General features: G+C 40.3%; 1 protein-coding gene across 1 annotated transcript in view; it reads right to left on the bottom strand.

The window, feature by feature from the left end:
• Nucleotides 1–26,554, bottom strand: part of DOCK2 (dedicator of cytokinesis 2) — a 156,640-nt gene that overhangs the window by 18,885 nt on the left and 111,201 nt on the right. The window contains exons 30-39 of the mRNA XM_014887685.2: nucleotides 25,223–25,301; nucleotides 17,290–17,390; nucleotides 17,134–17,192; nucleotides 15,727–15,875; nucleotides 10,408–10,493; nucleotides 6,419–6,575; nucleotides 5,271–5,311; nucleotides 3,777–3,867; nucleotides 2,668–2,787; nucleotides 575–664 (exon numbers count right to left, since the gene is read on the bottom strand). Coding sequence (XP_014743171.2) covers nucleotides 575–664; nucleotides 2,668–2,787; nucleotides 3,777–3,867; nucleotides 5,271–5,311; nucleotides 6,419–6,575; nucleotides 10,408–10,493; nucleotides 15,727–15,875; nucleotides 17,134–17,192; nucleotides 17,290–17,390; nucleotides 25,223–25,301 — 973 coding nt within the window. The remainder of the gene's footprint in view (nucleotides 1–574; nucleotides 665–2,667; nucleotides 2,788–3,776; nucleotides 3,868–5,270; nucleotides 5,312–6,418; nucleotides 6,576–10,407; nucleotides 10,494–15,726; nucleotides 15,876–17,133; nucleotides 17,193–17,289; nucleotides 17,391–25,222; nucleotides 25,302–26,554) is intronic.

Genomic DNA, 26,554 nt, shown 5'->3' with positions numbered 1-26,554 from the left:
AAAATCATACAAACATGAAATATTGGGAGAAGAAAAAAAAGGATTGTGGGGTGTGGGATCCTTTTTGGATTCATTCAATTTCAATGAAAACAAATAACTGAATATTTTATTTTCCTTCAAAATGTTCCTTCTACCCTTTGGACCTAGGTCTAATTCCTTGTGCTGTAATATTTCCACAGTCCTGATTAGGACAGAATTATTCAGGCTTGTCAAGATTTAAGCTGCTAAAATTTAAAGAAAGATGTAGGGGGAAAAGTTCATCCAGGTGTTCTTTCTACCCTAGGGCAGTACAGAGGCTTCAAAACGTGGCCTTTAAATTTCCCTAGGTGAGAACATGTTTATTTCATCTATAGACATTTCAAAATACCTCAATAAACAGATGTTCATGCAACTTTAATCAACAATTATTTATGAACTTTTACCACTGGATTGCTACAGTGAAACAGGAACTCTTCAACACGTGAATTAAAAATCCATTTTAGACCACAAGCTCATAGGCAGCTCTGCTGTTTGATAGCTGAAAAACATTGATTTCTGTGACTGCAATCATTTGAAGATCTGTATACAATCTTACCAAGTTTTGACTTAGAAGTTCATAGTCAAAAACTTCCTTTTCATATTGCTCTGCAAGTTCTTTGCATAAAGATATGGCTTCTTCCCACATCTGCAATGCAACCACACATTCAGAAAGTAAATCCAGTACCAACAAATAAGTTTTCAATGCATCAGAGTTTAATAAAACTGCAGCTTTATTGATTATGCTGTCTTTAAAGTGCAGTCATTTATTAACTGCACATTTAGAGTGGAAGACTCAGGGCAATCATAAACTTAGGGAAAGCAGATTAATGTTAAAAAATAAAAGTGTTTTATGATTCATTACAGGAAGGAATAAGTAAACCTACTTTATTATTAGAGTAACATTTTTTTAAAAATCACCTAACATTTCAGATACAAACCTTTCAGATAACCATTCAGATTAAAGAAAAAACAAGAGTAAATCACTGAGGTGATAACACTCAGAGCATATCCCAGGTACAGAGCAGTTTCTGAGGGGACTGACACCTGCCTGTCCTTAAAACACACACCATTTAACAAAATATCCTGCAGCATCCATAATGACAGGGAGCCTTGTCCATGACAGCTTTCCCCATCAGCTGAAGTCTTAAATTTCCACTTGCCCAGGGTAGCAGCTTCTTTCTTTCCACACAACTTAACAGCTGCCTGTGACAATGGGTGCCACTGAAAGACCAGGACTTTCCCAGAGAGGGAGAAAGGACAGCAACACACACGGAGCTCTTTTGGGGAAAAAAGGCCAATTTATTGTACAGACAGCCCGGATTTAAAGTGTGTCAGTGCAGCCAGGACAGGACAGGAGCTCATTGGACAATTGGGAAAAACATCCTTGGGACAGCACCTCAGGATGTGTCCCACGGGAAAGACACCAGGGGTTAATGTTGGTGATGAATTCCACTCTGTTTGTCACCGTGTTGTCACCCTGGGAGACTCCTCCCTAACTGAAGCTGCAGTCAGCTTGTCAGCCTGGGAATGGAGCTGAGAGTCAGGAGAAATCCAGGCCTGGAAAGAATTTCCAAGCTGTAATTCCCCAGCTCTGTGAATGTGTGTGTCCACAGGACTGCTGTCCTCATCTGCTGTGGGCCCTTCACAAAAGTGAGGATATTTCTCAAATTCTGTGTCCTCACCTGTTCAGGGGTCCCAGAGCAGAGCTCTCTGCAGCTGAGAGGGCAGTGCCAGTCCCATGTCAGGCCATGCTCACCTGCTGCCAGGTGCTCTTTGCCCAGGCATTCCTGACCCTGGCAGCTGCTCCTTGGCCCCTGGGCTGAGCCTGAGTGCTGGGGGCTGCAGACCAGGAATTGTGAGGGTTTGGTTCTCCTGGGACAGTGGCTGCAGTGCACTCACTGCAGATGCCAACAGCAAACCTGAGAGGATGAAGCTGAAACTTTCTCCCTTGGGAATTATGGGAAGGGCTTCTTCTGCAAGGAGCAGAAATGAATTTTCTTCTCCTTCATACCTTTGGTTACAGCTGAACACGACATAATGACTGAAAGGTTGTATTGGGTCATGGGATTAATTATCTGGCACGGCAGAGTTTCTTCCTGCTTTCTAGTCCTTTGCTTTATTTCCAAAATTCTCAGCTCAAATGCCATTGCATTGACAGGTAATTTTACTAACCTTTTTTGTGCCTTAAATTGAACTAAACTGAGGTTCTGACCATCAATCTTTTTAAGTTTAGGATACAATTCTCAGTCGTCTCTGAAACAAATATGTCTATTTTGAACCATCTGGATTTTTTTGAGGTAAGAGACCTAGTGGTTTTGAAATGGAATCTGCACAGTCCATACTCTTTTCTTTGCAAGGGGAAGTAGATTCACCATTTTTATTGTATTTTGCTGGTGCCTGACAGAGATGCTTGTGACAATGTGCTGAGACATTAGCCCTCTTTCTCTCTGAATGAGGTCATGGAAAGAACATCTTCCTATGGAACAGATACACTCTGGGAATAAGCCTCCAGGACACAATTTTTTACTTGACCCACATTTCAAAGAAGCTTTTCCTCACAAATGTTTTATACAGGGCACATTCATTAAGCACGACTATTCAGAGTAGCACAGCAGAGAGATTTGGAGGGGAAGAACTCTCCAGACCTACCTTTCCTTTGTCAAAGTATTCTATGATCTTTTCATACAAATTCTCTTTCAGGTGTCTGTAGGTCTGTGAGCACTGGAACTCTGTTGACATGACCTGGGGTGCACACTGCTCATCCGACCACTGACAACGAGAACACATCAAAAAGAATTTTCAAGTTCAGTGTTTCACATCAAAGCCCCCTCCCATGAGGTCTGGTCCCCTGGGCTCTTCTAAGTGTTTTCTTCTCAAGTCCTTTTTACCCAGACACAGACAAACTAGGAAAGGCACAGGAGTTGCATTCACTGCCTCTTCAGACAAGTGCTGTATTTCATGTGATAACCAGCACTAGACAGAATATTTAAAAAATATTTTAAAATGCTATACCTGCTGCACCTACAAATTTTATAAAAAAATCTACATGAGAAAATTAGTTCCTTTTTTTCCCCCAGTGGTATCATCTTGACTGATTTGATTTAGGTCCTTTGTATTAAAATATTTCATATACTATTATCTTTGTCTATATCCCAATATATCTCATATTTGTATGATCATAAAAGAATCAAAATTAAGTTTAAGCAAAATAGCACAAATTTATATAGCTCTGCACTAAATTAAATTTGTAATGTTCCCTTGTAATGGAAATTGATCTTACTGACCAGTTTAATTGATACTGTCCATTACATTGGTAATGAATGATAGTTATAGTGAAAGATAATTAACTACCAGCTACAAAAGAAAGCCAACATAACTTGGTTATGTAATCCATATACTTTAAAATTAAAAGTTAGATGTCCCCTTGTGATAGCTGGAACTGTGTTTAATTTTCACGACTGTTATGTTCAGGATAGTAAGAAATTACCAAATGAAAACTACATTTGTAGACAATGATCTCACTGTAAAGGAAATTTATTTTTTCTACCATATTTAGTTTCAGCACACTGAAAATATATCACATACTGAAAATATAATTTCAACAATTGATGTTAATTTTGTACGACCTACTGCAATATTTCTAACTAGAAACTTGAATACCCCTGTGGAAAATAACTCAGAGATTAAGACATTCACTTAAGAATATCAAATTGAAAACTGCAAAAGCTTAATTATATACTGAGTTTAGAAAATCTAACCTTCAGGAGCCACGTATGGAGTAGAAGGGTATATGCTGCTTCTGTGTAATTCTCACAATCTAAATGAAGATCTCGCAGTTTATACAAATACCTGATAGAGGAGAGAGCAAGGATTAGACTGGAGACTGGCATGACTGCAATGCTGAGTGTCAAAATGTTCCAGACAACACAAACTGTGCATGTCACACTGTGACTGCCCAGGGAGCCTTCAAGGACACTGAGCAGGGGCTGAAGCTCTGGGCATTTGCTCACACTTTGCTGTGTCCTTTTTGTGTGTCAAACTTTGTGCAGGAAAGGAGGAGAAGGAGCCATCCTTGCCCTGTGAGCTGTGGGCAGCTCCTCAGAGAGGAGGGATTGCTGCACTCCAGGTCTGAGAGAGCCCAGAATTCCTGGGGGGCTCCTCAGGGCAGCAGCCTTGCCCTGCAGCACTCCTCACCTGCAGGCACACAGGTGCAACCACAGCAGGTCACAGGAGGAAGCACAGAGTGGAAAACACCAGCCCAGAAAGGCAAAGCAGTCCTTGCACAACCAGGAGCTGTTGGGGGCAGAACTGCTCCAAGCTGAATTTTCTCCTTGATCCCAATGGCAGCTTCCAGCGTGGTCACTGCCCACCATGGGGCTCAAGCTGCCTCTACAACAGCCAGGAAGAAAATTGCATCCCTTCCTCTGGCTCACACCAGGAGTTTGGAGACACAGGAGCTATGACACTTGCTGTGACAGTCCATGATGCTCCCATTCCCAGCTGCCAGCCCAACAGAGTTTCCAACAGCTCCAGGGTGAGCTCTGAATCCCCTCCAGGGCTCTTTTCAGCTGGGACTCTGGGCTTTGTTCTGCAGATTTTTCAGGAGAGGACAGGCAGGAAACAGGGAGCTTTTGAAGCAGCAAGATCTGCTGCAGCCCACGTGCAGAACTCTGGGAGACAGCAAGAGGCCATGTCACATCTGCAGGAATTTGCCATTGGGACAAGAGGCCATGCCACATCTGCAGGAATTTACCATTGGGGACAAGAGGCTAGGTCACATCTGCAGGGATTTGCCTGTGTAGCTGCAGCTCCCACAGAAAATGTCTCAGCTGTGACCCTGCCCATGGAGTGCTCATACTGAAGGAGACTCAGCAGACTGGACCATTCTACAAAACCAGAATGCTTTCCCTGCCATGCTAAATGTGTGATACACCCTCCCTTTAAACCTCAAATCTATCTGCAGTTTCTTAATTTTAAACAGCAGACAATGAATGTTGAGTGATTTGAACAATTAAAAGTTAATTCTTGTGGAAAAAAATGCTGCTGCTGAATACACAGCAGAGATTCCCAGTTGCTGAAGGCTAAGCTAACAACAGAGTGAGAATGCAGATGAGGCCAGGGCTGCCACAGAGCCATTTGGGATAGTAAAGTAACAATAAATACAGAAATCCAAGCACAGAGATAAAACCAGAAGTCACAAGACAATATGAATTGCCCTCTGCAAACGAGATCCAATAGAATGGTTGCCATACCTGATGTACATCTCTTCACGGTTAATGTTCTTGTAGAAATTCTAGGGACACAAATATTTAAAGTTACCTCCTAATGTCTTTCAATAAAATAATATATATATATATATATATATATATATGTATATATATACATTGACTGAGGTTTTGCTTTCCTTGGTAGTTAGAAAGCATAGACAGCATGAAAAGTAGATTATTTGCAGACTAACTGAAGTTTAAACCTGGAACTGCTTCTTAAATTAATATTTTTATTAGTTATATGTATGGTTTTATACATACATATACTTCTAGTTCATAATGGGATCATTACTGAAGGTTTTTCTGTTGGAGAAGAGGAAAATATGGTTATCCAAATCATTAAGAGAATAAAGCACATGCTCCAGCTATACTTGGTGGAAGCTGATATGTATTGAAGCAGATGTGTAGCACTGTACTTATGGAGCATTGGTGTGCAATACTTCTAAAGGGGCCAGTTCCAGGAATAAAATTCATTTTTTGTCACCATGACATGTTTTCAGGAATGCAAGCTGCTAAGGCTGTGCAAAATGTATGACAAGAACGGTCTCTGGAAGAGCTGCAGAAATTGTCACCACATTGCACAGTGATTATTGAGGAACAAAGAGTGTGTGAGTGTCCAGAGGTTCCTCCTCAGCTTTGAGGAATTTCCTGGAGGAAGGACCTCTCTATGTGATATCCTCATTACAAAGCAGGAATAGAAAAGAAGGCAGAGTGGCCTAGGACAAGATCAGAGCCTCTTGGCACCCAAGTGCAAAGGTGCCAAGGTTTCCTGCCCACATTTGAAAACTGTAACTATTGAGATGCTGAAGCAGCAAGTGGGTCAGCTCCTCACCACAGCTGGACTCTGCCAAGAGCCCATTAATCCTGTCAATAGGGACAGGCATGTGAACAGCAAACTTCCTTATTTATGCACAGAATAAAAGTGGATAAAGCACACAAACCACACAAAGCAAATGGGTGAGCGCTGCTCTCACACTTACACAAATATCTGTGCAAAGAGAGAGAAAAATCTCTTGCCCCAGAGCTGAAATCACTACAGAACACTGTCACCCACTCCTGCCCCGCTGAAGGCTGACTTTGATGTTTAACCAAGGGCTCCAGTGCCCTCCCCTCCTCCCCCAGCTCAGAGGTACCAGCAGGTTCACGGTGCAGCTCATGCGGTTGTCCTTGCTCTCGTCGCTCATCACTGCACGGTAATCCAGCAGCCTCTCCAGCAGCCCCCTCACCAGGCTCACAAAGCTTTCCACCAGGCTGCAGATGCCAGGGTGCTGCTTGGCACACTCTGTCAGGCTGCAAGTGCAGAAATATTGGGATAGTCCTGGTGGCAAATACTGGATTAAGCCTAAATCAACTGCAGAATGCACTGGAAGTTCCCTCTGTGAGTTGGTAATTTAGATTTCAGAAGACAGATGGCATATAAATCAAATGGAAAAAAAATAAAAGAAACATTTACTTTTCTTGTCTGAAAACGACTTTGAATTCAAGGGTGTACCCACAGCTCCAGGACAGAGGAATCTGCACCTGTGCTATCACAAGCTCGAGTCTCTGAAATGTCCCACTATTGCAATCAACACTGCACCTTCCTTTCCTCAGCATAAAATGCAAAAATGCTTTCCTTCTCTTTGTACTGTTACCTGTAAAAGTTCCAATCAACAAAAATTAAAATTTTAGCCCAAAAAAGATATTACCAGAGTAATTTTACTTTGAGAAATGAGAAAACCCTGATCAACTTTCTGCAAGTTGAAAAGAGCAGCTTGATCTCTTCTGAGAAAAATACAGGAAAGATATTTTTTATTTTGGGATGATCAGTTTCAATTTACATTAACAAAACATTAGCATACAGTGTTTTTAAAAAGTGCTGAAGTAGAGATTTCCCTTTATTATCAGAGCTTTGTTTTTAACATTTAACTGTTTAAGCATCATTAAGTGATTACCTGCATCTCATTAAGGAGCATTTTCTTTCTTTGCTTAAGAGAAATAATTTCTTTCTTTGCTTTTCTTTTGTTTCCTCTACTTAACATTCTGGTTTTCCACTGGGATCCTCTCTGACAAACTGCATTTTTTATGTATAGAATATATATATTTATATACACACACACATACATACATATATTTTCACATCTGTAATTATAAATACAAGCACTGGGTCAAGCAGAGATGCAGTTAATTTTCTCCAAGGCAGTCCTGCTTTGTGTTGGTAGCTGGGAAGGTTTTGACCTCTTAGTGCTCAATTATTGATTGAGCTCTACATCATTGTTTTCCAGACACCCAGGTAAAAAAAAAAAAATTAGTAATCTTTAGGTAATATTTTTTAAAACTCTAATTAAAAAGTATACTGTTTTAATTAATAGCAAAACAATTTTTTTTAAACTCCTCATAATTATTTGAACCTTCTTCAGAAAATACATATTCATATTGACTTCAATTGCAAAGAAATCCTTGAAGTTCTGGCCTAGAATGGAACCTCTGCAGAATACCCAGGATTAAAGTTCCAACTCAAGCAAAATAAAAGCAGCATCTAAACTTTATTCCTTGGACTGTGCAGCTCCAGTGGAGTTACTGTCCTGACACAGGGAATGTGTACGTGGATGTCTGAAAGAACATTGATATTGTACAAGACAGGAGGGACAGAGGCCAGCAGATAAAACCAGAATACTCCAATTGCTCTTGTCTGACTGGTCTGAAACTGAAATATTTAAATCAATAACTGCCACATGGCTTATAAAATACACTGCAAATGAAATGGAAACACTAAAGGGGCTGAAGAGCTGACAACTGACAGGAAAGGCTGGAGCACATTAAAAGATGTTTGTGGGAAAGAAACAAAGTGTCAGAAACACAGAGGAGACTGGGATATTATACAGGAAAATGATGTTATTTTATATCTACAAGTATCAGAAACAGTGTGAGACACTAATGAAGGAAGTACAGCCACCATTGGAGTGACTGTTATGGATTTCTGTACAGGTTCCCCTGGAGTAACAGCAGACAAGGCAGAGCTGTGAACGTTCCCTGACTGCACAATGAACACGAGGCACCAAGACATCACATTTCTTCCCAATACCTGCAGAAAAACATTCACATAAACCACAAGCTATTGCTGGGTCTCACCCAGCACGAAGTACATAACTCCAGTCACTAAAGAAAGGTGAACCAGAGTCCACATAAAGAACTACAAAAAGAGCAGGAGAGAAGAATTCCTGTCTCTTGAGGGAAGATTCAAGAAGTTGTATTGCTCAGCTTTATAGAATAATCCAAATAAAAAGGACCACAAAACTTCAGAAGATTTTTTTTTACCCCCAGGAGGGAGCAAGAAACCTTTGAATTTTTAAACAGAGCTTGGAAAAAATTAGAAAATTTTAAATAAAAAAAAAAGATTTGCAATAAAGCTGGAGAAAAACAACTGCATAGCATGGGCCACTGCAATGATGGGGAACTGGAAAGCTGCCAAGTGCCATTTCCTGTTGTGCCTGTATTAGGGACTAAAACGTGCCAGAACTCATTTTCTGAGCCTGAGGACAAGGGGCATGGCACAGCTTGTGCTCATGGAGCTGCACTGATTCTCCTGCACTTCCCAGGCAGGGCAGCCTGGTCTTCTCTGCCAGGTGAGAACAATCCCTCACCTGCCCCAATCCCCCCAGCTTCCCCTGGGCACTGTCCAGGACAGCTCACACCCCTCCTGGGCCTCACTCACATTTAGGTTGGGGACAAATGCAAGGCAGTGCTTCGTTCAACTTCTGCTGAACCTGTTTAGTTTATTTTTACGGGCATGGAGAAGCTCCCAGCAACCACCAGTGAGGGCAAATGTTGGCTGCAGAGGTGAGCAGCAACACAGAAATCACTGAGTGAAATACCTGCCTTCAGGTGACACCTGGAACTGGGCAGCAGTGCAGACAGGAGATCAGCTGATGAAAAAATGACCACATGAATAAATGTGGAGGCAAATTTAATTGGGTCTCTTTCCAGCTGGAACAGGAAGCTGGGGACAGAGGCTTCAAATCCCTGCTTTGAAAGGTGTAAATGTGGGAAGACTTAAACCAAACCAACTGAGAGAACAGGTCACCAGCCTCTGCTTCAACACTCCATCTACAGGTGTCACTGAACAAAATCTGGAGATAGCATGGATTGTTATCTTTAGAAATGTGGAAACTTTGAACTTGAGGCCTGCTAGAAAGTGGGACAGTACCAAGGGGAAAAACCAGAAATGTCAGAGCAAGAAGGGGGCTCTGCAAAGGCAGCAGATCAAAAGCTCAGTGCGTGTTTGATGACACTCCTTGACTGCACTGCTCAAAGATGGGCTTGGACTGCACAGTGCCACTTTCCAAGAAAAGCACTGGAATGAAAGAGCAAAGTGCAAACGAGGCAAGCAAATAATGTTACACAGCTCAGAAAGAGTGAACTTCAAAGGGTCACATACACAGGATCTGAGGGAAGCTTTGCTCTTTGCATAGATAAAGTCTCAGTTTGAAAACTCTCTCCAGATTGAAGGCAATGTAGTATTTCAAACTAGATGGAGACATTGTAGGGATGTCCAGAAAACATTCCATATGATAAACTGAAATACTGGGGTTGTTATCCTAAGGGAAATCCTGACGGAAACTAGACAGCAACATTCGAATTTGATAAAAGCTGCTGCAAAAAGAAACAGAATAAATGATTTTTTATGTCCCCTGTGTGTGTACCCAAAGCCTTCATGGTTCATCTGATGAAAGATGTGACTTTGAAAAGATTGCTACCCCCACCCAGAAATACAGCCCATACAGGGTAGCAGGCTTTGAGGAAGTAAAATATGCATATGACATCACAAAGTCTTATTTAAATTCAGACTTGTCTGAATAATCTCTTGGAGTCCAATCTAGATATGCAAAAATGCAGGTTAGGTATAACTTCATAATTTATCTGAAGCACAAAACAACAAAAAAGCAACCAGGAAAATCATTTCAATGAGCAAAACTGCAGTGCCGAGCAGGTGTAGTGAAGCATTATGGTATTTCCAGTCCCTTCATGAAAAAAGTTGCTAAGATTCTATTTTAGGTAAGGCTACCAAGTTGAGAACTGGGAACAATAAGACAGAAACACATCCTGAAGGCATTTGTTCTACTTATTCTCATGCACTACTTACATGGACTCAAACAACTGCATGTAGTGTTCATCCCCTCGTCCTCCTTCCACCTCATGATCCAACTTCAAAATGATTTCGTTTTCAAACTAATAAAGAAAGAAAAATCAGAACACTGATCAGCTATCCAGAGGTCAACACACATGGCATCAAAAATGTACCTTTGTATAATTATGTCACATATTCCAAAGGGTTAAATGCTTGGGCATATTCTGGTCTGGGCTGGACACAGATTTTCACAAAGTTTCCCCTGCACACGTGGGACACAAGCTCAGGGTCTGTTGTAGCTACAGACAATCTTTGTCCTCATGCAAACACCTGCACCCTGTTCAGAAGATGTAGGAAAGATCTTCCTCAGGCTTCTTGACAAGCCATTAACACATCGAGAGGCACAGGGAGAGCATTAGTGGAGACCTACATTGAAATAAAGCTCAGCTGCTTTACATAGATCTAATTATCAAAACCACTGTAAAAATGACAGAATTCATTACTGTGCTAATGCAGCAAGTTTTCACGTTCTCCTTTGATACAAAATTTCACACAATTGTCAGTACACGAATAATTCTGTTTCTCCCTGGAGTGTTTCTGTGTAATTGAGAGCTTTGGCAGGCTGGGATCCAGATCATCCCATCAGAGAACTGGAAGCCTCTCATGGTACAAAGAATTACTGTAGTATTTCAGATATGGTACTTTCAGATAACTGCAGTGCAAAATATTTTACCTCATTTCAATATATGCTCATCAAAATATTCAGCTCTGAGCTGAAGAAGCCAAGCCAGGGCTACACAGAGGAAAACATTCCTTCCTCTTAGAGCACAAAGCAGGTCACAAATTCTTTCAGTTTTAAAGAACATGACATTCTAAATGAAAATACGTTACTAGATGTACTTCCTTCAAGTGGGTCATGATTCAAACTCTCCACCCAGAAAAATGATTCATCATTTTTCAAGAACAAAGGCCAAACTTTCCCTTCTTTCTCCCAGTGTCCAGCCCAGATCTGCTGGCCACCCTGATCCTGCAAACTGCCCTTGAGGCAGAAACTGAAGCTGCTGCTGCTTCTTTCCAGGAGCTCTGGAACAGCATCTTGGGCAGCCAAACCTCTCCACTGCTCACAGCAAGAGCAAAACCTGGGCTCAGAGCAGTGGCAGTGCAGGTACAATCTGCTGAGGAAAGGGGCAGGGAGGAAGGAGCCATTTCCACCACTTTGTTACTTGCAGGTTTTTCTGCTCTAATATTAATTCTTTCTCTGTAATTAGAATACAAATGAAAGACTGCCTGTTGAAGAGTACACACTGTATTACTATTAGAGAATAAAGAGCTATCATTGAAAAATAGGTTAACAGAAAACAATAAAATTACTCTGTCTCATCCTGGCTGAAATAGATGTTTAAAGGGCTCTGAATTAATTTTTATATGCAAGCAGGATGTGTATTGGTATTTAATGTGGGTAACACAGGTGCATGGCAGTTTCAAGACAAGGAAACATTGAGCAAAAACATCCAATCCAGCCATTTTCTGTGGGCTTACTGCAGTAAGACAAATCTGTGAATATAGTGCAGGTCAAGCACCAGTTACATCCACCTCTTAAATCCTTCCTAGCACTTATTCAGCCGGTAGAGAATTGATTACTTCTCAAAGAGGCAATAATTTCACATTGCTGGATCTGAACAAAAAAACTCTTCCTAAGCATCTTTCCTTCAGATTCTCAACAAGCTGTAAGAAGAGAAAAAAATCAGTTGCTTGGATCAAAAAAAATTTAAAAAGTTGGCAGAGTTATAGAATAAAGTTTTCATGTTTCTGCACAACAAAATTAAGCTCTGGAAAGTGTCTCTTTCCTCTCACTTAAACAGAGTGTGCCTAATTGTCACTGGCACCCAAGTTTAAAGTTTAGCTTTAGACCCACCTGCTTCATCTAAAGATGCAGGAATCTCCCCAGCCCTGAGCACAAAACACATCCATGTTTTCCACGTGGATCTCTGAAGCACCAGGCTGGAAAACTCAGCCCTTGCTGCTGAGATCACATCCTCCTGAAACCCCTACACACAACAAGGTCCCAAAAGGGAGAGGAAGAAACGAGGCTGTTTGCAGCAGGTAAATCTGTGCCAGAGGAGCTGCTGAGGACACCTCAGTCCCTGTGTCAGTGTGAGAGCTCAGCCCACAGGACACTGCCCCAGAACCAGGGTCTGTCCTCTCACCACCAGCCTGGCAGCCCAGGCACACAGCAGCAGCCAGAGCTGCTCCCTGACACAGTCCCACAGCAGCCAGGAAGGAAAGCAAACACAGAAAACTCCCCCAGATGGCTCCAGCAATTGGCAGAACCCACGAGAGATACTGAACTGAAAATACCAAACACAAACAGAATGATTTATTTGAACAAAAATATAAACACGGATGAATTAATCTTTCCTAAGCCAAGTTAAATCTGCAATGTAACTCAGATCCATGTTTATCTAAATGATATTTTCATTTACTCTGCAAAGAGCTAATTTTCCTTGTTCGTTTGTTTGTTTATTTTTTTTCTTTCTTTCTTTCTTTCTTTTTTTTTTTTTTTTTTAAAGCAAGCATTTTCTATTTCCTGGCCTCACATCACAGTTAGAACAAGCAGGACGAGGTCTCTTGATGATGTGTCTTCCTTTGGGAAGTCTTCATAAAATGCACAACCTGATCTTTCAAGGAAAGGCAACGTGGCATATCAGCATTTGGAGGATGGGACTTTTTAACCCCGTGTGTCTAAGACATAAGCAAAGAGCTTCTCTTTTTATTTGAAGGAGAAAGGGATCTATTTACAGGGCTGAGTCTACCCACAGACACTGAGAGATGAATAAATTGGCTTTCCAAGATTCCCAGTTCTCTGAGCTCATGATAGGCAGAGCTTTGATAGCAAAAATTAGTAGATATTAATGGTTCCCTCTCTACATCTTCAATTAGAGTTAAAATTACGAGCTTATGTAACACTGCTCTGGTGAATGGAAATTACATGTGCTAAGTAGAGGAAAGGATTGCAAGAAAATGTCTTACTGTGTCCTACACCTACATACAGATTCCAAGCCATTAAATATATTTGTAGAGCAATTCATTCTTGAGACAGACACAGGTGGAATTTTGTTTTCTCTGGGATTAGATGATTTCCTAGAAATAGCTAAATAAAATAAAATAAAATAAAATATAAAATTCTTGCTTGATAAATTTGAATGATTTATATCTTACTGCCTGTATGCTGTGTGCACACAGCAGGACACAGCCCCCAGCCCCAGCACATCCCCTGTGCCCCCAGAACAGAGCCCTGTCCCAGCACAGCTCCAGGGATGTTAACAGACACAGGATTTTTGGGAAAGGTTATTAAATCGTGTGGGAGGTACCAGACAAGCTCTGGTTCCTGTGCTGCTACAGACTCAGCTCATAAAGATGTTTCTCTTTGTGCTTTCCCCCCCCCTTTCTCTCATTAGAGAAGATTAGATTAGAAATAAATTATTTATTTTTAAAGTTCCACAAAATTATGTTTTAAGTGAATGTCATTCTGGGCTCCTGATTGCCCAAGGCACTCCTGAAATAACATGTTGTCATTCTCAAAATTTTATAAGAAAGCTTTAAAAAAAATCCTTTATACTACTAAATGTCAATTTGCAAATGAAAATTGCCCACTACCAAAACCTGGAGTTTATGTGTTTGTGCATCCAATAATTATCCATTCATATAACTTATTTGCTCCTTTTAAATTAAGGTGGTAACAATTCTAAAACATAAAACTTAATGTGCCTTTCCTTTAAAATATGTATTCTAAAAAACTTACCAGAATGGCTAAACTTACAAAGGGCAAGTTTTTTAATCTTAATTACCTCATGCATAGCAACAGAGAGGATAAACCCCACGATTCTTGATGAGCAAATGATCACAATTCCTAAAGCAGAACATTAGAGTCCAATGAGACTCAGCTGCTCAATTATGAAATAGTTTTTGCACCATCTGATGAAAAATCCCCCTTTTCCTTAAGCTGCAATAAACCCAATGTCCTTGTTCCTTGGCACTGTAAAATACCACCTGAAACTTATTTTTCTGGCAGGAGAAGTGATTCAGTGGGGCTCCCAAGCTGCTGCTCCTGTTAATCAGGCAGGATGACTGATGGCTTTTTGGGATTCCTGGGCTCTACAGATCCGTGTGTCCCTCCCAGGAGATGAGGAATAAGCCGTGAGCAGGAAAACATTTTTAAGAAGGCAAATATAGGACTACCAGGACACGGAGGGAACAGATGCACAGTAACAAAGTGGTTTTTAATCTTGGCCTTGAACCAAAAGCTTTGCACTATGGAATACAGACCAAAATGGAAATTCCATCTGCTCATTTGTTCCACACTTCATTGACACAGAAATGCCCCAAATGATTTAAAGTATTAAACATAGCTGGGCAGACGAGATATTTATATTTACATGTGTCTAAAATGATGCCTTTTTGTTTGTCATTTTCGCTTACACAGATTGTCCTGAATTAATTATTTGTGCAACTACAAAGCTGAATATCCAGTTTATAATTTACTGGGGGAGGCAGAGTGCAAACACAGAACAAGGTGGGTCCATGCCCAGAGAGCTGGAGGAGAATGGAGATGTCAGACAGGGATGGATATTCCACTGCCCAGGCAGACACAGCGAGCAGTGGCAGGAAATTTAGATTACAATCCATAATGCCCTGCCCCACATTCCCATTTCTGTTCCATCCATCAAAAATATTTCATAGTAGCGACTTAAAAATTCTTTTTCCATTTCAAAATGATTGCCAAAAACACTCCAGGAATTTCAGTCCATCACAGTGATTATTTTTCCTCACAACAAACATTTAGAAAATTTACAGTTTCCTGATAAATCTGATAACATATATTTAACTATTCACTGCTACTCCTGTCAGATACTCTGTAGTAAAACCTGGAAGTTTTGGCTTACCAATATCTATGTCACAAGGAAAGGGGATAAGGAAATATTTAGATTACAGAGGATTCCCTAGAGGTCATTTAACTGCATCTCCTACTTAATGAAGGGCTGACTTCAATGTAAGTCTTGCTGCTCAGAACCTTTTCCAGTAAAATCCTGAAAATTTGGATTAAGATCCTGCAATCTCCCTGGGCCCCTCTTTGCTATTCCATCTATTTGTTGCTGTCATTGCAACCAGTTTTGCCTAAGTTGAGCTAAGTCACTCTGGAGATCCCACACTTGCTGTTTCTTCAGTTCTTAATATTTGGGATTTCATTTTGTGTGAGCAGAAAAGCTCACTTGACAAACATTTACCAGAAATACTTGGGACACGACATTTAAAGGCATTTTCATTTGTAATTACCTTTTTGAATTCTCCTGTCCTCTGATATTCACACAGCATCATGTCAAAGAAAATTGGGATGGTGGCTTTTCGTAGTTCAACTTCTGGAATAAGAGTCATTTCCAAGATGGGCCCAACCATCCCCGGAATAAAGCAAATTTTATTATGGCCTGAAACAAAACCAAAAATTGAATATTTGAGGAGCAAACCAAATATTTTTAGGAAGACATCTAGGAGCTGCACTCCTTTAAAATAGTGTTTAAGCCATCTGTGTTGGTCAAGTCTTACAACTCAGTCACTTAATTTCTTCTAAAAAGCTGGGGGCATGTGAATGGATATTGTCTCCTTTTAAGGTGCCAAAATGCAGTGCCAGGAAAAAGGAGGAATGCCAGAGGACTTGATATTTTCAATGAAGAATTCGATTTTTCAGGTTTTGACATCTTCTGACAAATATTTAGAGCAGAAAGGAATAAATTACCCTAAAGCTCTCCCAGATTCTACCAGCAGGAGAGCAGGACATGGTAATGTCACATGGAGCAACCTTTCCATGAAGGAGAAAACCATTTGTGGTTTATAGGATTAAATCAGACATTGCAACAATGAGTGAAAACCACCCAATGCATCAAAACCAGCAGCAGCACCAGAAACAGCACCCACAGAACTCAGCTGCTGGACCCACAGGGAATTTTCTTGTAGCACCAGGGTTACATCAGCTGCCAAAAAACCCAAATCTGCAGAACACTTGGCAGGTCCCTGATGAATGGAGAAGAGCAGAAAAAAGAGCTGTGAGGTGTCAGTGCTGCCTGAAGCTTGTAAGGAGACAAAAACCTTCTCATCAACAAATGTGAGACTTGCTCCAAACCGAGGAGTGTTCTGAGTCTGATGTTCCTCTCTGGTGCATGCCCTGTGAGTTTTTAATGCAGATGCCACACAAAAATTTTCCAAGATAAAAAGAATATTCTACCTAAGTTCAGTTAATAGGAAATGATCCCAAAGGAGTTAGTGAGAAACTCTCAGAAGAGGAGCAGCAGAACGTGGCAGTATGACAAATATAAAAATGTTTTTGGAATTTTAATCCAAACACATTCCAAATCCAAGCCTCCTAATTTGCAGAATCATAGGTTCAGGCTGAGCAGTGACCTTCTCAGGGAAAATGAATCCAGTCTCAATCCTGCAAAATAAGGTTCTGGAATCTGATTTCAGTCATGTTTGAAGCCTGGGAGAAGGTTGTGAGTTGTCTTTTAAATACAAACCTGGCCGTGGTCCAGCTGTATCTCATATCAGCTCCAAGCTTATCACAAGAGAGAAAACGTATTTGAAGTTCAAATAGCAGAAATATTTACAAAAGCACTTCATGTCAGGTATTTTTCAATGGAACAAACATTAAGTGACAGATTCAGAGGCAGTGCAGCTCAGTTTGTTACTCACCAAGTTTGTACCACATGTCACGGATAGCAAAGCCAATTAAACGCCTCATATCTCCATATCTGGGAGGAAAGGAATAGGAAAAGCATTTTTATGTTACCTTTTTTATCACTTTACTACAAAATTAAGGATGTAAGAGAAAGGATCTATTTTGCTTACTTGTTCTGGATTTTGTTGTATTTTGCATGGGAAAAGTTTTCTAGCTGTAGTGAATCTTGGGTAATAAAAGCCACAGCCAAGTGAAAATAGTTGTTCCACAGCTGTAAATTGAATATAAGGAAATTATAATAATTTTGAGGAAAGCAGGAATAATATTAAATGATGCATAATGCAGAATAATTTATAAAACCAAATGATGCAAGCAATATGAGATTTTTATATTATGCAGAGATGTACATCGTTAGTATTATGCAATTAGCAGAAAAGCAAGAAAGATGAATTTTAATAACCACTACTACACACTTGCTCTTAATAACAGAGCAGCTGAATAAATATTGCTAAAAAAAGATTCACATGAGATTCATTAGCCAACAACATTAATCCCTGAAGCAAAGCAGGACTGGGGGAACACGTTACATGCTGGTGGATGTCCACAAACTGGAGCTACAGGCACCGATGTAATTACACTGCATTTGAGCACCACTTCAAAAGGCATCTCCTGCCTCTTCTTCGGGTACTAATTCAACAATCATTTGTATGAAATTCCAGTGTCATTTGTGAAGAGCTCTCCACATGAAAGAAGGAAAGGATACATCCCTAAATAGCAGCTGATAGTACTGAGTCTGTACTTGAAGCAGACAAAAAGCCTCTGTGCTTACAGTGCACAACCCTTAATTCCTGAAAGCAAACTATTTGTTCTACAATCAAAAACAAGCACTTCTCACACGCTAGAAATGGAAAGGGAATAGAGAAACTTCCCTAGGAAACACAAATATAAGGAAGGAAACACAATTTTCAGAAGCTTTTAGGCAGTCAGCAGCAGCTTTAAACACTTAAAAATGCAGCTGTGGCTAAAAGCAGTGGTAGGGCTCAGTGAGAGAGCAGAAGGAAATGGGAAATTTATTCAGTGGTGATTCAAAGGATGGAGCTAAACACGGGACAGGGCTCTTCATTTTGTTTGGTGCAATACAAGCCTGGGTTGGGAACCCCCACTACACAGCCTGGGAACAAAATGTTCTGTCAGAACTGAAATGGCCTCTGTCCTTTGTAGCCTGGAAAACTCTGGTGTGAAAATATCCCAAATCTCAGATCCCAAAACCAGATCCCAGCACGCAAACCCACACCCAGAACCACAGACATTTCCCATAATAAAGACCATTTCCAAGCACCCTCTATGATTTGTAGCTGATTGTTGGGAAGGATGAATTAGGAAAACCTTATAAATACGAGTGCCTAGCAAAGGACTTTGAGAGTATGGAAAATATAAGTGAAATAGAAATTATAGCTATTTTCGATTGTGTGGCTGAAAGCAACTGAATGCCTGAAGGCCCCTTTGTTTAGATAATGTTAGATGCTGCCAATACCAAAGAGCAAACAGACATCCTCCCTAGGCATGGCAGGAAGGGTCCCAGATAAAATTTAGAGATAAGAAAAGCAGTAAAACATGGTAATATAGTGATTCCTATAGGTTGCATGCAAATGTTAAAGAATTTGTATCTTGTATTAGATTGGTTAGTGGGAATTAGAATATTCAACATAGAAGAAGATTTAATGTACTGTAAACGGGAAAATCGCTCTCTTATGCTCTTACTCTCTTCGTTCTTAATTTCTTAAGCTCTCTTTAGTTCTCTTATTTTACTCTCACTCTGTCCCTCTCTCCACCCTGCTCTGAGCTGTGGCTGCAGTTCCCAGCAGGGCCTGATATAAACCCACACCCTACGAAATAAACTGCAAACTTTAAGACTGGAATAAAGCGAGCGCCTGAGTTTGTCCCGACCGTCCCAAGGCAGCGATTCCCACAGCTGGTCCTGCTGTTGTTTATTCCTGTGGCCCTTGCCCATCCCTTGGAGGGTGAGAGTGAGCACAGCTGGCCCTGCTGCACACACCAGCTCCATTCTGCAGCCAGCCCCGAGCCCTGCCCATCGGCACAAACGCTGTTCCTGCCCCGAAAACCAGCTCCAAACTCTCTCACCAAATATTTTAAGAGATTATTTTGACCAGTGTGGAGTTCTCAGCCCCTTGGGAAGTTGTGTTTCTTGACGTGCAGGGCACACACTCTGTATGTGTCAATTACAGCAGTGAAATGGAAAATGTCTCAAATTGTTTTAGATTGTGGGGAGAAAAATGAGGGCTTATTCCTAAATGGTCTCTTATTTCATTTAATAGCTCCAAGTTCAGTGCCACCTTTGTCAGAGACACAACCCTACACGCTCAATCTCCTTATTTATAAAATACTTTTCCTTCCATCCTCAGAGTCACCTAAAAAACGGGATCCTTTCCCTTTCAAAAGCATATTCATATTAAGGCTCACAAGATTTTAAGCCCCAAAGCTGACTTTAAAACTCTATGAGACAAAGTAGTCTCTCTCTAAAGTAAAATAATATGGAAACATTTCAAAGATGCAAAAATTATTCTTATGAGACACGTTTTGTTTTCTCTGAACCCCACAATAACTTTGCAAGGTATTTCAAACATCTGTCAAATTGGAAAATGTGGAATTAATTTAGAAGGAAATTTCCAGCCATCTCACAAAGAAAAGGTTTGGTAGTTATCTTTAAAAGTTATTGAGGAGTAAAGGCTGCAGCCTCCTGCTTCACACACCTCTGAAAGTTGGAATTTGCTGGTGGAAGGATCAATATTATGTGATAATTTTCAAATGCATGATATGATATATAATATACAAAAATATAACACTGATATTTCCAATATAGTTAATTCTAGTTAAATTTCCCAATGGTTTCACTCCCTTTTAACCTCTGCATTGTTTCTGCAATGTCTGTCACTGTCATACATAGATTTTTTGCAGTGTGTATTTTTCCCCTGTGTATTTGTAATGCACTGAGGGTTTTGATTTTGGGGTTTCTCAAAGAAGATTTTAACACAAAAAATAATCTGCACAATTCTGCTTGTGATGTTGAAATACATTTCATTACTGCTGAGTTATTAATGGAGCATAGCTCATGCAAGAAGGGTAGGAAACCACAACAAATAAGCATTTTCTTTCAAATCACACAGACATTAGATTTTGGACTATGCCTTTTATGATAAAATTCTGTGGCATAGGTGATTAATATATAAATTATAATCGCTATAAGAGCACAGATACAGAATTGTAATCCTTTCTAATGTAGTGCTAATGGAGGGAAGGGAGGGAGGAGCAGGAATCAATAACATTTCCAGAGCACAGGCTCTACCACAGCTGTGCCCCAGCACAACAAAATGCTTTGGGTTTGATCACCCTGCCCTGCCCCAAGGCGTCCAGTGACATTCCCGAGGGAATCCTGCACAAAAGCCAGGCAGGAATCCAAGGGTGGGGAGTGGCACAGGGCAGGTGTGCTCCCTCCCTGCATGGAAACAGCTCCTGAGCACAGCAAGACTGGAAAGCAAAGGTGATGGAGCCAGGAGGTGACAGTGACAGCAGAGTGACAATGCTCTGGCCTGCACAGAGGTAACACCTCGCTGCACATCAGCTGCCAACAGAAACAAAAATGTCCTGGAATTGTCCTATTTCCCACACATGACATCTTCTCAGACAGATGGTGAGGATACCATTAGTGTATTGCATAAGTAAAGAAAAGAAAAGTTTTTGTTACCATTAAACCAAAGACACCAACCTTCAGGGAACACTTTTTCAAAAATATATTCCACAATTTTTAAGATTTTTGTTTATTTGTTAAGCCTCTTCTGAAGAGCCCATCCCAACTCCTGCACCCTAAATCCAGAATTTACACCTTTTGATGGTGTAGCTGTTCTGCTGCCCTGCAAAAGCTCAGCTGCAAAGCAGGGCTCTGGACATGGTGTCCAATCTTCACATTTGAAATTGGCAAATCCCTAAAGAACTGCTGCTTGATACAAACCAGCAAAAATCCCAACATTTCAACATCTTTTAAGAATGGCTGAATTTCCTTTGTCTTTACCAGGAGAAACTGATAATAAACCCTGCACCACCATCAGCACTACCCACTTCCAGAGAAAAGGGAGCATCAACAGCAAATCCTCTTACAGCTGCACAATGGTCCTGACTGGGGGCACCACTGAGTGGAGGTGCTGTGGACACTCTGACAGGAGAATCCTTGGGAATACTATTTGAAATAATATTGGGAGCAAACAAAGAAAAAGATGGAAAAGAGAAAAATAAGCAATTTGCAATCACACTGATAAGGCTTTTCATTGATGTGAAATGCAACAAAAAGTGAAATTTTTAAGAATCCAAGTAATAAGACATTGATTGTCATGGTCTTCAGGGGAAACTCTAACCTCAGACCTGCTTGCCTTTTTTCTTGTATGCCATCAATATAGCTCCTTCTATTCTCTCCATAGGGCCATCCTGAATTCCAAGTTTTAAGCCAGAATACTTTCCACAGTTGCAAGCCTTCAGACTTTTCCTTGCAAGCTCTGAACATGCACCTGGAGGGACAGCTGCCAGCTCAGCTGCTCCAGCTCCACATGCCAAGGCAGGAGCTGCTAAACTCTGCTAAACTGCTTCAGACAGGTGAACTGCTGAATTCATCCTCCAGAATCCTGGAGTGAGGAAACATTCCCTGCCTTTCTAGATAACCCGTTTCAATATTTAACACAACCTCTTTGTATCTAACATAAATGCAAGAAAACAACTTGTTTCAAATCCAGGGACATGAATAGAATAGAAACTGCTAAATATTGAGGGTTTTTACCTATTCCAATAATTCCTGCTGAAATTCTAGATTTCTGTGCATTAAATCCTCGTGTTGCAGTTTATGTTCAGCACTGAAGAATGCAGAGTCATGCATTATGCAAGATTCTGTCCCTGTTTGTACTGTAGGCACCATGAATACTGGGAGCTCTCCTTCACTCCTACTTCATGGTTTATTTTTGGTCAATCACTTAATGAAATTTCACTCTCTTCTCTCCTGTAAAATTATTTCCTCTGGAGCTAACAGCTTTGTTTTATCAGCACAACAGTAAATATTCCATAACAGAAGCCTTGCAGGCAGAGCTGGTTTTATTGTACTGAGTTTTGCTGCGTGCTGACACTGGAAAATCTCTGCAGGACACAACCTCTGATGTACTGAATCCATCCCTTGTGCACTCTGTGTGCAAACCCAGAAAAAAACCCCAAACCAAGGAAAACCACCCCCTCACCCAGCAGGCACAAAACTCCAGATATCAGATGATTTTTTTACCTCCAAGAACAAGGATGGCCAAGCCCATGGTGGCCCTTGACAACCTCGGTGTCAGAGCTCTGGGATCAGGGAATGGGAGGGTGAATCTGAGTGCTCACCTTGCTAAGGGAGGAAATTTCACAGCCCCACTGCCGTGCTGGGCAGGGCCTTGGGATTTTTCTCTCTATCCAACAGCCTCAGCACTGAACCTATGGCTTTAAGGCAAAGCTGAGTCCTAAACTTAAGGACTGGACCCACTCTTGGTCAGACACAGCACATCCTTTCCCAGGTCCCAAATGGTAACACCCTTTCCTTTCTACCTGAATCACATAATAAATGAAAAAAGCAATTTGCTTTGCAAACAAGAAAGAGGACAGGAACTTTTTGGTTTTTTCTCCATTTAACAAGCTCAACCAGAGTAGCAAAAAATTTCTTCATTGCATTTCTCTAGATTTAAACCACACTTCCTTAGATGCTCAACTGCTTCACAGTTGACTTGCTTTGTTTGCTTTGGTTGTCTACTATTTATTTCCATGCAACCACTCAGCCAAGTGAAAATCCTCAGATTTATTTCCCTGTGCTTTAAATAGCTTTTCAAATTTTTCTTTTACTTAAGACTTCGCTTCAGCTCTTAATAATCTGATCTGAAAACACCATCCTGCAAACAATAAAAATCAAGCACTTGTTTACACAGAACTTAAAAGTGTGGCATCTTTTCATTTTAGCTAACATTTGGACTGATTTTCATCTGTGTTCTCCCCAGCCCATTCAGCTCCTCCTGCAGTGTTTGGGCTCAGGGAGCTGCCCCAAACACACCTGAGGGCTGGGATGTGTGGGGCTGGAGATGGGAATGAACAGCCCAGGTGATTATCAGGCTGCAAACATGAAACAAACACAAAAGTTACACTCTTCCAAATTTTCTCTCAAATCAAAATAGAAAAAGCAAGTTTCTTTGTCCCACTCTCAATTTTTAATAGGAATGTAAATAAAAATAGAAATACAGCTACACAGTATTATACTGTAAGGTGAACTATTTTATAGAGTACGGGAGTTTCTTGTTAACTTTGAGTTAACCACTGCTCAGATTTATATCAGCCAAGATATATTAATATCAAAAAATACTGTGGGAAATCAAATTTAAAGTTATAATTAAGGATATTAGATAATGTGCTTTGCACTATTCAGACTCTTAGAAGGTTTGCAGAGCTTATATTCACGAAAGAAAAGTAAGGTAACACCTTGATTTGTACTTTCAAGTCTCTTATGAAGACTATAAGGATATTACAATTCTTTACAGGGCACCTCCTATTAACTATAACATTGCTTACCTTACTCAGAGCCTCCAGATATTTGACAAGCCATGAATAAAAGAGCATTAAATGCATCCCCTTGAACTACAAGGTGCAGAGTTGAACTACAACGTGCCTGGCTGTTTGATAACACTTTGGGAGACACAGAATTGCCACAGGAAAGAGCTGCAATAAAGGCTCCAGATCAAACTGCTGCTTTCATGCTTGAAAAAGGAATGTACACCTTAATAAAACTTAGATCCAGTCTTTGTAGCCTGTGTGGTTTGGGAATCCTGCACATGGTGATGTGCTTCAGGCCTTTGTTATCTGCTTTTAAAAATTACTGACACTCCATGCAGAAAAAAGGGATCAAATGCTACAGAAACAATGGGTTATAAACTGCTTGTTAATAAACTGATAGAGCCTAAGATTATATCATAAATATGGCAAGGGCCTGAGAGTTTCCAACAGGGATATTTGCTTAAAAAATACATTTTAAGTTTGTTGGAAGAATCTTTCACTGTGATTCAAAAATCTTAATTAGCATTATACACATACACATTTGAAGGTAAAACATTTTTAACGAAATAAAGCAGGAAAAAGCTTTGCATTTGTAACTGAGTATCAATCTTTACCTTTCTTTTCATATTGCCTTTCAAACTCTTCCTGTGTAACCACTTATGTGGCTCCTCTGCAGCCATTTGGGACCAAGGGGTTTTGTGTTGAGCACCAAGAGACCAATTCCCAAATAGTTTTTAGCACAAGTGGAATAATTTAAAACAGATTGAAAGCTGTGAGATGAGCCATAAAATAATAAAGCCCTGAACTTTATGTAAAGGGTGAAACAGAATAACTTCACACACCATAATCAGGCAGCACTTAGTGACAAATCCTGAATCTAAAAATACATTTGCATTTTAATACCAATATAATCAATGTGAAAACTACAGATATTTTCATTTTTATAAAAGCAAAACATGGTAAAATGCAGAACGAAATAGTTCAGTTGCCCAGAATGATATTGAACAAACAAGAAAACCCAACTAACCCTAATTAAAAATTATTACAGAAAGAACTAATAAAAACAAATAGATGAAGACAGACTAGTCAGGGAAGACTACAAGTCAAAAATAAATTCTAAGTGCTAAATACTCTAGGAAACAGCAAAGTTAAGCTCTTTCTGTCCTACATCCATAGTACTGACATTGTAAAGGCTCTGTGTGTTACAACTGAGGTTGAATTTCTGAATTCACTTGGCTGGCTAACAAAAAAAAAAGTTTTCTGCTTGGCAGTCCTGAGCAGAGTTGCAGAGGAATACCCTGGTTGGGTGCCTTAAATAATCAAAGCCCAGTTCTGATGTCACCTGGAAGATGCTCCAGTCCTGCCCCCCTTAGATCCACAATTTTCTGTCTGACACTGTGAATATCAGTGTGATCCTGACACGGGGCACAGCACCAGATGTGCACATCTGCCTTGGCCCAGCTAAAAACCCTAAATACTTACTTGGACTTCAAAATTCATGTTCTCCAAAAATTTCTGGTTCATTGTCTCTGCGAATTTGTTGATGGCTCTCAAGAAGACCCTAAAAAATAATAAATAAATTTAAAAAAAGGCAGTGATACAGAGAAATGAATGTCAGCCCTGGCAATCAATCCCCACTGTGTGTGACAGTGGTGGAAGCACATTTGGCACTGAACACACTGGGAACATCACACCTGAGCACAGCAGGTGACAATCAAATGTACAGTGGCACAGGATTTATAGTGCTACCCATGAAAATAATTACACAATTGTCAAAAAGTTTCTCCACCTCTGCTGGAAAAGTCAAACAATATAATTTTTCTTCCCCTGCTGCACACTCTGCTGCATTCCTGAGAAAACAGAGCAATTCTTTCAAATCCAGTGTCACCTTCTGCCAAACCCAGATCACTCACAAGGATGGCATCACCTCTGAAACAGCTCCTGTGCTCACGGCATCAGGAGCTGCCACTTCAAGGATACAAAGTGCAGCTTTTTAGCTTCCTTACAGGTGAGGAGGGCAGGACAACACATCTGCCCACCTTCCTCCCCAGGTGGATTATAAAAACATTCCAAACAGTGAAAATACACACTCAAAATACTACTCAGTTACTTTTTCCAAGAGTAAGAGCATGAACATTGCCCCTCCAGCCTGAAAAGCAGCACCTATTTAAGCTCTTGATTAATGCAGCATGATTAAGTCATGTTTCTAAGGCTAATTTCTTTGACTTCCCAACATGGGACATTCGTAAAACAAAAATCAATTTTATCTTTAAATATTTATAAAGTTTATTTAAATAATTCAATTGTTTTCAAAATTGGAAATTGACTGAAAGTGATCATCTGCCTTTGCTTCATAGGTAATTTTTTAAAAGCTATTAAGTGGAAATATTTCTATGGAAAACACTGTAGGGACAAACAGAAAGGTGAACACAAGGGAAAACCAATCCTAATTGTTCAAATATAATGATTGGCTGTCAACTAGATACTCACAGTCAGGAAAAAAAAATCAAAGTTACAACAGCCAGGTCCAGAAATTCCCACCTTAGTAATTAGCAACATCAGAGAAAGCAATAATTCAATAATTAGGATTATCAGCAATAGAATAAGAAACTGTAGGATATCCATGTTACTGGCAAAGGACTGCTGTGTCCTTGTGCTGGATTCTCTGTGGTGCTTTGGGCCCCATCTCAAAAGGATAAACAAATAGAAAAAGAAAGAAAAGAGAACACACACATAATTATGTGAAATGATCCTCAGACAGGGACCCTGCCAGAGGAGGGAGGTGACAGGATCTATAAAATCCAAAGTACTGTG

This window comes from Sturnus vulgaris, chromosome 15 (genome assembly GCF_052056855.1).
Source record: "Sturnus vulgaris isolate bStuVul1 chromosome 15, bStuVul1.hap1, whole genome shotgun sequence".
Classification (NCBI taxonomy): Eukaryota; Metazoa; Chordata; class Aves; order Passeriformes; family Sturnidae; genus Sturnus; species Sturnus vulgaris.
Note: the sequence above shows the minus strand (reverse complement) of the source record. Positions and strands in the feature narration are given on the sequence as shown.